Consider the following 13242-nt stretch of genomic DNA (forward strand, 5'->3'; position numbering starts at 1 on the left):
CTTTTTGCAAACTACTACTTGGTTATATTAACACTTGAATAATCTTGACAAGAAGTTGCTTTAAGCAGTTAAAGATCCAGATGCTGATCAGCATGCATTAAGTGATTCAGCTTAATTGGTTCCATCTAGATGAATTACTTACCTCAGTTCCTATCACAATTTCTTCCCTGGTAGAGAAGAACAGAAACTCATACAGTCTGTAATGTTGAAATAAGCTGAAATACAAAATAAATGTGCAACTATAATAAATTTACTGCAGGGAAAAAAAGAAAACACATAAAGGCATTTATTAGAAGTATATTAGTGCTGATCCAGCTAACGATACCAAATACTAATATAAAATACCTCTTTTATTTCAAAATAAATTGTCTAGAAATGTTAAGAATGAGATTTTAATTTCTGAGACATTTACAATGTAACACAGTACCTAGAATAATGTCAATAAATTAATCTGTGATGATTGGATAGGTTTGGGATAAGAAAGCAATTAGATTGCATCTTGGTAATTCTGAACTTAAAACCAAATAAGGTCCATCCCTAAATAACACTAAATTTCACATTATTTTCTGTTTTGCTCCAAAATAGAGTCAATTTGCTCTGATATGAATGGCACTGAATTCTGTAATCTACTTCCATATCAATTACTTCTTCATACAGTCTTAAACTGTTTCAAGATTAAATCAATCTCCAATAACACCTGAAAAATGATGCGACATGAGCTGAAATCCATTTAGAAGATGTCCAACTTTCCTGCAGAATATTCAATCACACATCAAAGGGTGGAATACATTTAAGACAAATCATTTCCTTTTTTCTTACCTGGAAACTAGGTGGTCAGTGTATAAAAACTACAAAGAGCCAAAGGATAAGAGCTCCCGAAAATAAATATTTTTAGCAAATTTAAAGAACTCAGCAATGTATTATTGAGAGTTAAAAATAAACTGAAGGGCTGACTTCTAATATCCTGTTTGTGATAATATTTGAATTTTTCTAATTCTCTTCCTGCTGGTTGGGAAAATTAATAGACTCATATTACAGCAAAATGCCCAAGAACAAAAAATTGTCTTAGTGGTTTCTCTTTCACTCTGGTGCCTTTTGCTATTTAAGAAAATTGATTTTAATATAACTGAGAAATTAACATTTGCAAAATGTAGCTACAGAGCATGTATAATAATGGCTTCTCCTGAATGCTGTAATGGATCAAAGTTTCAATTCATTTGGAATCAATGAAGAAATCCTCAGGCAGCTGGGTCTCTTTGAGTTATATTAGCAGTTGATCTCACTACTAACACAATCCATTAAAAAGTGATAGGTGTGTAGACTCACTTATGGTTTTTCTTTTTTCTTTTTCTCTTTTTTTTAACCTTGTACACTTGAATTACTCATCAACATTCACAAAGCTAACTTAGCTTTTTGGCATCACTTTGATTTGTTGGCTAGGAAAATACATTAAGATTAGTGAAGTTTGATGTTTCATTGGTGCAAAATAAATTCATATTCTCCCTCCCTGAAACTAGTAGCCTAGAGAAAGCTGTAAGGTCAAAAATATTACATTGGCAGTAAGTGATTTTGAGTAAAAAAACTGAAGACCATGTTGTGGAAATAGCTTGGCTTCCTCCTCGTGAACAAGAGTAAAATTTCCCTTTCTCCATCCTGTGTCACACAAAGAACTTACTTCATAAATACTCCTTCCTGCAATTTCATAATCTTTCAGTTTTATTCTCCTTGTTGCACATAGGAATCACGTTGTCCCTCTCAGGAGGGAAACGACCTTGCAATGAAATGAGCTGTGTGACTTGGATGCCATCGTCAAAGATGCAGAGCTGGGAGCAAGGCAGATCTAGGGTGATATATCCAGGAGAAGGGGCCTAAAGAGCCAGTTTCTTAGGGGCAGCCAAAGTCCTTTTCCCTACCTCAGTTTTACCAGAGAGTGACAAATGGTCATGCAGGAGAGCAAATGATACTTCAGTTGTGGGAGTGCATTTTCTCTTTCTTCCTTTAGACTTCTGGATGATCAAGTTCCTAGACTATTTTGTCACACATCTAGCCTTAGTTGTTAATTTAAAGGGAGATGGAATGGAAATAGGTCAATATATCTTCTCCAAGCCAGGATGTACAATATACTATTGTGCACAGAGGGGCAGATTGGCTTTCTTATATGAGACATATGCCTGCACACATAACCTTGCCTAATTCCCAGGGAACAGGTAGAATACACAATGCAAGAAATGTGCTTGGATTTGAGATATATCTCATCTCTCTCTCTCTCTCTCTCTCTCTCTCTCTCTCTCTCATTCTATGTATCTATATATATATCATATATTGATATATATATGTAATCTCATGATATATATATATATATATATAGATGACATATACATAATTTATATACATCTATATATATCATACACATGTATATAAGTCTCAGTATATTTATGAATATATCATACACACATATAAATGATTACATTAAAGCTACAGTGACATTTATAGCCATATTTATGTCTGTAACATATTATATATACAAATGTATATACTGCACAAATAGATTTGTCAGTACTTACAGTAATATGGGGGACAAATTTTGGTATTAGTTTTTTCAAATCAGAGACCCATCACGGGATATATACTAAGAGCATCCAATGGAGTTTAATTTTATTGTCAATTTCTTGTGCTATGAGTCATGTTCTACAAATTGATCTCCCTAAATTAACTAGGGCTTTGAGCAGTTGGGTAAAGTTGCTATCAGGCTAAATTGAAATACACACACACTTTTAATAATTGAGTTGCATTCATATTTATAAAACTGCCTTATACTCATCAAAATGAATGTATTATGTGATTTAATTGCCACTGCACTTACATTTGTGAATCTATGAGGGATAATGAACAGGTGTTGTAGGAAAGCACATTTCCTTTCACCCAACTATAGTATAAATTCCAGATATACTACTAACTGATATTTTGTCTTTCTGTAACAAGGAGATTTAAAATACAAAACTTCCTTAAATTCACAAATGAAAATTTAACAGCATGAAAAATGATTCTGGTTGATTTTATTTGACTCATCTCTCAAATGTTACTTTTTTTAAGAGACATGGGATTATAAGTTTTGGGTATGTGAAGTTAGTGAGGTTAGGATCCAAAGGTGAAATAGAAATGGAGAGACTTCTGTCAAACTCATTCTAGTTATCACCTGGAACCAAAACCAGCCAAAGACACATCAGGAAAAGAAAACTTCAGACCAGCATCCCTGATGAATACAGATGCAAAAATTCTTAATAAAATATTGGCAAATCATATACAAAAACACATTTAAAAGTTAGTGCACCATGGTGGAGTAGATTTCATCCCAGGGATGCAAGGTTGGTTAACATATGGAAATCAATAAATGTAATTTACTACATAAAGAGTCTTAAAGACAAGAATCCTATGATTATCTCAATAGATGCTGAAAAAACATTTGACAAAGTACATCACACATTCATGTTGAAAACACTAGAAAAAATAGGGATAGAGGGAAATTAACACCAAAAATCCCTAAAAAATTAAGCAGGAAAAAGAAGTAAACAGAAACTTCTAAATAGAAGAAACACAAAAAAGTAAATAAATACATGAAAAAATGTTCAATATCTCTTTTAATTAGGGAATTGCAAATCAAAACTACACTAACATTTCATCTCACTCCAGTCAGAATGGCAACAATCAAGAATACCAACAACAATAAATGCTGAAAGGTTGTGGAGAGAAAGGAACACCTGAACATTGTTGGTGGGACTGAAGGCCAGTAGAACCACTCTGGAAAGCAGTTTGAAGATTCCTCAAAAACTAATGGGATTCTAGTTATTAACTCTTGTGCTATGGGTGTCCTATTGAGGAATTTGGAGCCCGACCCCACAGTACGTAGATCGTAGCCAACTTTTTCTTCTATCAGACGCCGTGTCTCTGATTTGATATCAAGCTCCTTGATCCATTTTGAGTTAACATTTGTGCATGGCGAGAGAAAGGGATTCAGTTTCATTTTGTTGCATATGGATTTCAAGTTTTCCCAGCACCATTTGTTGAAGATGCTATCCTTCCTCCATTGCATGCTTTTAGCCCCTTTATCAAATATAAGATAGTTGTAGTTTTGTGGATTGATTTATGTGTCCTCTATTCTGTACCATTGGTCCACCCGCCTGTTTTGGTACCAGTACCATGCTGTTTTTGTTACTATTGCTCTGTAGTATAGTTTGAAGTCTGGTATCGCTATACCGCCTGATTCACACTTCCTGCTTAGCATTGTTTTTGCTATTCTGGGTCTTTTATTTTTCCATATGAATTTCATGATTGCTTTCTCTATTTCTACAAGAAATGCCGTTGGGATTTTGATTGGCATTGCATTAAACCTATAGAGAACTTTTGGTAATATCGCCATTTTGATGATGTTAGTTCTGCCTATCCATGAACAGGGTATATTTTTCCATCTTCTAAGATCTTCTTCTATTTCTCTCTTTAGGGTTCTGTAGTTTTCATTGTATAAGTCTTTCACCTCTTTTGTTAGGTTGATTCCCAAGTATTTTATTTTTTTTGAGGATATTGTGAATGGAGTGGTTGTCCTCATTTCCATTTCAGATGATTTGTCGCTGATATACAGGAATGCCTTTGATTTATGTGTGTTGATTTTATATCCTGCCACTTTGCTGAATTCATTTATTAGCTCTAATAGTTTCTTTGTAGACCCTTTTGGGTCTGCTAGGTATAGAATCATGTCATCTGCAAATAGTGATAATTTAAGTTCTTCTTTTCCTATTTTTATTCCTTTAATTTCTTTCGTCTGTCTAATGGCTCTGGCCAGTGTTTCGAGAACTATGTTGAACAGAAGTGGTGAGAGAGGGCATCCCTGTCTTGTTCCAGATTTTAGAGGGAATGCCTTCAAATTTACTCCATTCAGAATGATGCTAGCCTGAGGCTTAGCATAGATTGCTTTTACAATATTGAGGTATGTTCCTGTTATCCCTAGTTTTTCTAGAGTTTTGAACATAAAGGGATGCTGTACTTTGTCGAATGCTTTTTCCGCATCTATCGAGATGATCATATGGTTCTTATTTTTAAGTCTATTGATGTGATGAATAACATTTATTGATTTCTGTATATTGAACCAGCCTTGCATCCCAGGGATGAATCCTACTTGATCATGGTGCACAATTTTTTTGATATGTTTTTGTATCCGATTCGCCAGAATTTTATTGAGGATTTTTGCATCTAGGTTCATTAGAGATATTGGTCTGTAGTTTTCTTTCTTTGAAGTGTCTTTGTCTGGTTTAGGAATCAGGGTGATGTTGGCCTCGTAGAATGAATTTGGAAGTTCTCCCTCTTTTTCTATTTCCTGAAATAGCTTGAAAAATATTGGTATTAGTTCCTCTTTAAAGGTTTTGTAAAACTCTGCTGTATACCCATCCGGTCCTGGGCTTTCCTTTGTTGGTAGTCTTTTGATGGTTTCTTCTATTTCCTCAATTGATATTGGTCTGTTTAGGTTGTCTATATCCTCCTGACTCAATCTGGGCAGATCATATGACTTAAGAAATTTATCGATGCCTTCACTATCTTCTATTTTATTGGAGTATAAGGATTCAAAATAATTTCTGATTATCTTCTGTATTTCTGAAGTGTCTGTTGTGATATTGCCTTTTTCATCCCATATGCTAGTAATTTGAGTTCTCTCTCTTCTTCTGTTCGTTAGCATGGCTAAGGATCTGTCGATTTTATTTATTTTTTCAAAGAACCAACTTTTAGTTTTGTCAATTGTTTCAACAAATGGGACTTACTCAAACTAAAAAGTTTTTTCTCAGCAAAAGAAACAATAAGAGAAGTAAATAGGGAGCCTACACCCTGGGAACAAATCTTTACTCCTCACACTTCAGATAGAGCCCTAATATCCAGAGTATACAAAGAACTCAAAAAATTAGACAATAAGATAACAAATAACCCAATCAACAAATGGGCCAAGGACCTGAACAGACACTTCTCAGAGGAGGACATACAATCAATCAACAAGTACATGAAAAAATGCTCACCATCTCTAGCAGTCAGAGAAATGCAAATCAAAACCACCCTAAGATACCATCTCACTCCAGTAAGATTGGCAGCCATTATGAAGTCAAACAACAACAAGTGATGGCGAGGATGTGGGGAAAAGGGTATACTTGTACATTGCTGGTGGGACTGCAAATTGGTGCAGCAGTATGGAGATTTCTTGGAAAGCTGGGAATGGAACCACCATTTGACCCAGCTATTCCCCTTCTTGGTCTATTCCCTAAAGACCTAAAAAGAGCATGCTACAGGGACACTGCTACATTGATGTTCATAGCAGCACAATTCACAATAGCAAGACTGTGGAACCAACCTAGATGCCCTTCAATAGATGAATGGATAAAAAAATGTGGCATTTATACACAATGGAGTATTACTCTGCATTAAAAAATGACAAAATCATAGACTTTGCAGGGAAATGGATGGCACTAGAGCAGATTATGCTAAGTGAAGCTAGCCAATCCCTGAAAAACAAATGCCAAATTTCATCCTTGATATAAGGAGAGTAACTAAGAACAGAGTAGGGACGAAGAGCATGAGAAGAAGATTAACATTAAACAGGGATGAGAGGTGGGAGGGAAAGGGAGAGAGAAGGGAAATTGCATGGAAATGGAAGGAGACCCTCAGGGTTATACAAAATTACATACAAGAGGAAGTGAGGGGAAAGGGAAAAATAATACAAGGGGGAGAAATGAATGACAGTAGAGGGGGTAGAGAGAGAAGAGGGGAGGGGAGGGGAGGGGAGGGGGGGATAGTAGAGGATAGGAAAGGCAGCAGAATACAACAGACACTAGTATGGCAATATGTAAATCAATGGATGTGTAACTGATGTGATTCTGCAACCTGTATACGGGGTAAAAATGGGAGTTCATAACCCACTTGAATCAAAGTGTGAAATATGATATATCAAGAACTATGTAATGTTTTGAACAACCAACAATAAAAATTAAAAAAAAAAAAAGAAGAGAAAGAGAGCTCTGGAAAAAAAAAAAAAAAACTAATGGGACCACATATGAACCAGCAATCCCATTCCTGGGTATTTTCCAAAAAGATCTAAAATCTTAGCATTGACTTCACAGTGTCCCAGAGGTTTTGAAATGTACAATTATTCTCATTTTCATCTAAGTATTTTTAAATTTCATTCTTGATTTCTTCTGCTATAGATTGGTCACTCAAAAGCATATGTTTTAGTCTCCAGGTGTTAGAGTAGTTTCTATTTTTTATTGTTGGTTTCTAATTTCATTCCATTATGAACTGATAGAATGCAAGGCATTATCTCTATTTTTCTGTATTTGCTAAAAGTTGTTTTGTGATCTAATATATGGACTATTTTAGAGAAGGATCCATGTGCTGCTGACAAGAAAGTGTATACAGGCATTTATGGATGAAATATTCTATATATGTCTATTAAGTCTAAATTATTAATTGTATTTTTTAGTTCCATAGATTTTTATTTAGTTTTTGTTTGGAAAATCTATCCTGTTAAGAGACAGACATGTTAAAGTCACCCAGAATTATTGTGTTGTGGTCTACCTGATTCTTTAAATTGAGAAGGGTTTGTTTGATGTACAGAGATGATCCATTGTTTGAGGCATAAATATTTACTATTGTTATAATTTGGACTCCCAAAGCACAAGAAGGAAAATCAAGAATCAATAAATGGAATGGCACCAAGCCTGAAAGCTTCTTCACAGGAAATGACAAAATAAAGAATGTGAAGAAATAGCCTACAGAATGGGAGAAAATCTTTTCCTCCTGAATCTCAGAGAATTAATCACCAGAAGAGATAAAGAACTTAAAAAACTTAACACCAAAAAAATTACCAAAAACAAAAAACCCAATCAATAAATGGGCAAAGGAACTGAACAGACACTCCACAGAAGAAAAAATACAAATGGTCAAAAAACATATAAAAAAATGTTCAACATCTCTAGCAATTAGAGAAATATAAATTAAAACTACACTGAAATTTCAACTAACTCCACTCAGAATGGCAGTTTTCAAGAATATAAATAACAATTTTAGTAAGGATATGGGGGAAAAGGTATATTTACACATTGCTGGTGGGACTGCAATCTAGAACCACTCTGGAAAACAGAGTGCAACCATTGTGGAAGCGATATGGAGATTCCTCAGAAAACTTGGAATGAAACCACCATTTGACCCAGTTATCCCACTCCTCAGGTATATACCAAAAGGTCTTAGAATCAGCATACTACAGTGACATAGCCACATCAATATGTATAGCAGCTCAATTCACAATAGCTAAGCTATGTGGAATAAACCTAGGTTCCCTTCAACCAATGAATGGATAAAGAAAATGTGGTATATGTACACAATGAGATATTACTCAGCTATGAAAAAGAAAGACTTTATGACTTTTGCTGGCAAGTGAATGGATCTGAAGATTATCGTGCAAGTGATACAAGTCAATCCCCCCAAACCAAAGGTCGAATGTTCACTCTGATATGCAGATGCTAACACAAAACAAGGGGTGGGAAGGGAAGAATAGAAGTTCAGTGGATTAGACAAAGGGGAATGAAGGGAAAAGAGGGGTAATGGGAATAGAAAAGATAGTAGAACAAATTGGACATAACTTTCGTATGCTCGTATATGAATACATCACCAGCGAAACTCTACATCACGTATAACCACAGAAACAGGATCCTAATAGAATAAGTTATACTCCGTGTATGTACAATATGCCAAAATACATTCTATTGTCATGTATATCTAAAAAGAACAAATTAAAAAATAAAAATAAAATAAAAAATTTCACAATTATATTTGATTTAAAAAATCTAAAATCAGCATACTATAGTGACACAGCTCCATCAATGTTTATAACAGCACAATTCACAATAGCTAAATTATGGAATCAATAGAGATGCCTGTTAATATATGAATAGATTAAGAAATTGTAATACACACATATACACACAATGAAATTCTACTCTTCCATTAAAAAGAATGAAATTATGGAATTTGCTGGTGAATAGATGGGAATGGGGAGTATCATGCTACGTGCAATTAGCCAAACTCAGAAAATCAATGGTCAAATATTTTATCTCATATGAGGAAGCTAAAGTAAAATAAAGGGAACTGGGGAGGGAAGGATAAGATTACATAAGAAACCAGTCATATACAAATCAATGAGTGAAAGGAAGTCTAGTAGACTAGAGGAAGGAGAAAGGGAGTGGGGAGGATAGGAGGAAAAATGGGAAGGAAAAAGGGCAGATACAGAACTGAAATCAATTCCTATGCATGTATGAGATTGTTGGTATGAACCCAACTACTATGTATAACCATAAAGCTCTAATAAAAAATAAAAGAATCATATCTCAACATTGGACAGACTATGACAAACCCAAGGTCAACATTATTAACATTATTCTGAATGGAAAATAACTAAAACCATTTCTTCTAAAAACAGGAACAAGTAAAGGATGTTCACTTTCACCATTCCTATTCCACACAGTCCTTGAAACTCTAGCCAGAGCAATTAGGCAAGAGAAGGAAACTATATGGATATGAATAGGAAAATAAGAGCTCAAACTACCTCTGTTTGCCATGACATTATCCAATATTTAGAAGACCCAAAAAATTGCCACCAGAAGACTTTTAGAACTCATGAATCAATTCAGCAAAGTAGCACGATACAAAATAACACCCATAAATCAATTATGTTGCAATACTCCAATGATGAATCTGCTGAAAAATAAATTAGGAAAACTATCCCATTCACAATGATCTCAAAAACAAACAAACTGGGGAATGAATCTAACAAAAGAAATGAAGAAAGGCCTGGGGATGTAGCTCAGTTGGTAGAGTGCTTGCCTTGCATGCACAAGGTCCTTGGTTCAATCCCCAGGACCACAAAAAGAAGAAGGAGAAGGAGAAGAAGAAGCTCTAAAATGAAAACTATAAAACATTAAAGAAAGAAATGAAGACCTTAGATGATGGAAAGACCTCTCATGTTCTTGGATAGGCTGAAGTAATATTGTCAACATGGCCATACTACGGAAATGATATACAAATTTAATGCAATTCCCATCAAATCCCAATGACATTCTTCACAGAAAAATACAAAGCCGTCATGAAATTCATTTGGAAAATTGAGTCCCAGAATAGCTAAAATAATCCTTAGCAAGAAAAGCAAAGTAGTAGTCATTACAATACCAGACCTCAAACTATACTACAGAGCTATAGTAACAAAAGCAGCATGGTATGGCACCAAAACAGGCATAAAGTCCAAGGGAATATAATAGAAGGCACAGAGACAAATCCATGGAAGTATAGTACTCTCATGCTAGAAAAAGATGCCAAAAACGTAATTTGGTGAAAAAAATGGCCTTTTTAACAAATGATGCTGAGAAAACTGGAAATCCATATGTAGGAGAATAAGATGTGACCCCTATCTCTCACCCTGTGCAAAAGTCAATTCAAAATGAATTAAAGATCTAGGAATTATAGCAGTAACCTTGCCAGTGCTAGAAGAAAATGTTGGCTCAACATGCCAACATGTAGGCTCAGGAACTGACTTCGTTAACAAGGCCCCTAAAGTACAAGAAGTAAAATTAAAAATTAATAAATTGGATGGCATCGAATTAAAAAAACACCAAGAAAACCAAAAAAGCCCAATTAATAAATGGGCAAAGGAACTAAAGAGACACTTCTCAAAAAAAAAAAAAAAAAAGAATGGTCAACAAATATATGAAAAAATGTTCAACATCTCTAGCAATTAGAGAAATGCAAAATAAAACTCTCCTGAGATTTCATCTCACTCCACTCAGAATGACAAATATCAAGAATACAAGTAACAATAAATGTTGGTGAGGATGTGGGGAAAAAGGTACACTCACATTGCTGGCAGACTGCAAATTGGTACAACCACTCTGGAAAGTAGTATGGAGATTCCTCAGACAACCACCATTTGACCCAGATATATACTCCTCAGTATATATCCAAAGAATTTAAAATCAACATACTACAAGTGACACAGCCACATCAATGTTTATAGCAGCTCAATTCACAACAGCTAATCTATGGAGTCAACCTAGGTACACTTCAACAGATAAGTGGATAAAAAAAAAATGTGTAGCCAGGCATGGTGGCGCATACTGTAAACTAGGCAGCTGTCCAGGCTGAGGCAGGAGTAATGCAAATTCAAAGCCAACCTTAGCAACTTAGTGATGCCCCAAGCAACTTAGCAAGACCATGTCACAAACAAACAAACACACACAAAAAAGACTGAGGATGTGGCTCAGTGGTAAGCACTCCTGAATTCAATCCCTAGTACAAAAAAAAAAAAAAAAAGAAAGAAAGAAAGAAAGAAAAAGAAAATGTGGTATATACACAATGGAATATTACTCAGCCATAAAGAAGAATGACTTTATGTCATTTGCTGGTAAATGCATGGATCAGGAGACTATCATGTTTGGTGAAATAAGCCAGTTCCCAAAGCTAAAGGTTAAATATTTTCTCTAACATGCAGAAACTAATCCAAAATAAGGTGGGTGGGGATTGAAAAAAATAGAAAAAAGATCAGGGGAGTAGAGAAAGAGGAATGAAGGGAAGGGAGGATAGATGGGGTAGTGAAGATAGTGGAATGAATCTGACATAACTTCCTGTGGACGTATATGAATATACTACAGTCAGTGAATCTTAACCATCATGTACATCTGTAAGAAACTATTTTTTTAAAAAAGTATAAGTAAATAGCAGAAAGATCAGTAGAGTAGAGGAAAGGGAACAGGGGGTGGGAGAATAGGAGGGGAAGGGGAAGTACTGGGGACTGAATTAATTATAAATGCACGGAATACAATTATATTCCATGATTTTATAATTGTGTCAAACTAAATTCTAGGGCTGGGGCTGGGGCTCAACCGGAGCGCACTTGCCTGGCATGTGTGAGGCACTGGTTTCAATTCTCAGCACCACATATAAATAATAAATAAATAAAGGCCTATATTAAAATAAATAAATTATATTGTCATGTACAACTAAAAAGAACCAGTAAAAATGTTTTTAAAAAGGTGACTAACGCTGACATCCCCTTCTAACATAAACATTTTCTAAAAGAAAATGTTAAGAAATACATTGATGAACATCTGCCTTAGAGAGATCAGAGGGAAAGGAGACCATTCTTACTATCCAGTAAGTAGGTGTCTTTATGGTGCTTATGTGGGTGTTGCTGCCATTGGTCTCCACACCCATTATAAACCTACTGGGCCTAGAGCTTAAGTATAAAAATGTGTTCTGCAAGAGCAACCTGTTATATTCAAATAGTGTGGAAAGAAGGATGCCAGTACAGATGTGCAGGGTGGAATTCTCTTGCTTAGTGATTCTCAAACTGTGGTGGGCAAACAAACCTCAAAGCCCAGGTTCTTATTCAGTTCTGAATTTCTAGCTCCTTCCCTCCCACACCCAAAGACCCTGCCTTACTCTAATTGATATGAGAACTACTGTGGCTTTTAGTGAGAGTCACTCATTAGGAGATATATTTTTATATTAAGAAATCATATTATATCAGATGCTATTATATAAAAAGCATATCATATGCCATTATTAACTCATGCCAGAAGTCAGTATATAAACTTTATCATATTAAACACACTAATATTTATAAAGCTTCCAGACTACAACCAGGATCTTTGCCAAGCAAATCATGAGCATGTCTAGAATATCATTTGGCACCCTTTGCTTTAGAATTTTAATTTTTAAATTGGAAAACACTGGAGTATATAGCATAAGAAGAACAAGGATATTATGCAGAGACTTGTAGTTAGGCAAAAGAAAGAATTTACCTGCTCTTGTTTGGATATTTGCAAACTCAAAATGTCCCTTTGGAGAGATGCATGACTCTAATGCAAACATTGTGACAGACTATATAAAAAGACAGATTTTTTATTTACCAATGAAGAATCACTGTAATAAAAAAATACTTTCTCTCCATCCACTGTTGTTTTCCAAGTAGAAAGACAGACAATAATGAGTTTAATCGGTCCATAGTATAAAATATTTTATAGTATACAATAAATAAATCTCTTCCATTTCTAAAATAAAACATTTAAAGTGAACATTTAAATGGAAGTGAATATTGCTCTTTAAAATGTAAGCTAGTAGTTGGAAATGTCAACTATCTAAAATATAGAATATATTATAATTAAG

At 34.8% G+C, this 13242-nt stretch overlaps 1 protein-coding gene across 3 annotated transcripts in view; it reads right to left on the bottom strand.

Moving 5' to 3' along the window:
• Positions 1 to 13242, bottom strand: part of Cabcoco1 (ciliary associated calcium binding coiled-coil 1) — a 105786-nt gene that overhangs the window by 70719 nt on the left and 21825 nt on the right. For all 3 annotated transcript variants that reach the window (XM_027931165.2, XM_071610728.1, XM_071610730.1), the window contains exon 5: positions 143 to 215. In XM_027931165.2, coding sequence (XP_027786966.1) covers positions 143 to 215 — 73 coding nt within the window. The remainder of the gene's footprint in view (positions 1 to 142; positions 216 to 13242) is intronic.

The sequence above is a fragment of the Marmota flaviventris genome, chromosome 4 (assembly GCF_047511675.1).
Source record: "Marmota flaviventris isolate mMarFla1 chromosome 4, mMarFla1.hap1, whole genome shotgun sequence".
NCBI lineage: Eukaryota > Metazoa > Chordata > Mammalia > Rodentia > Sciuridae > Marmota > Marmota flaviventris.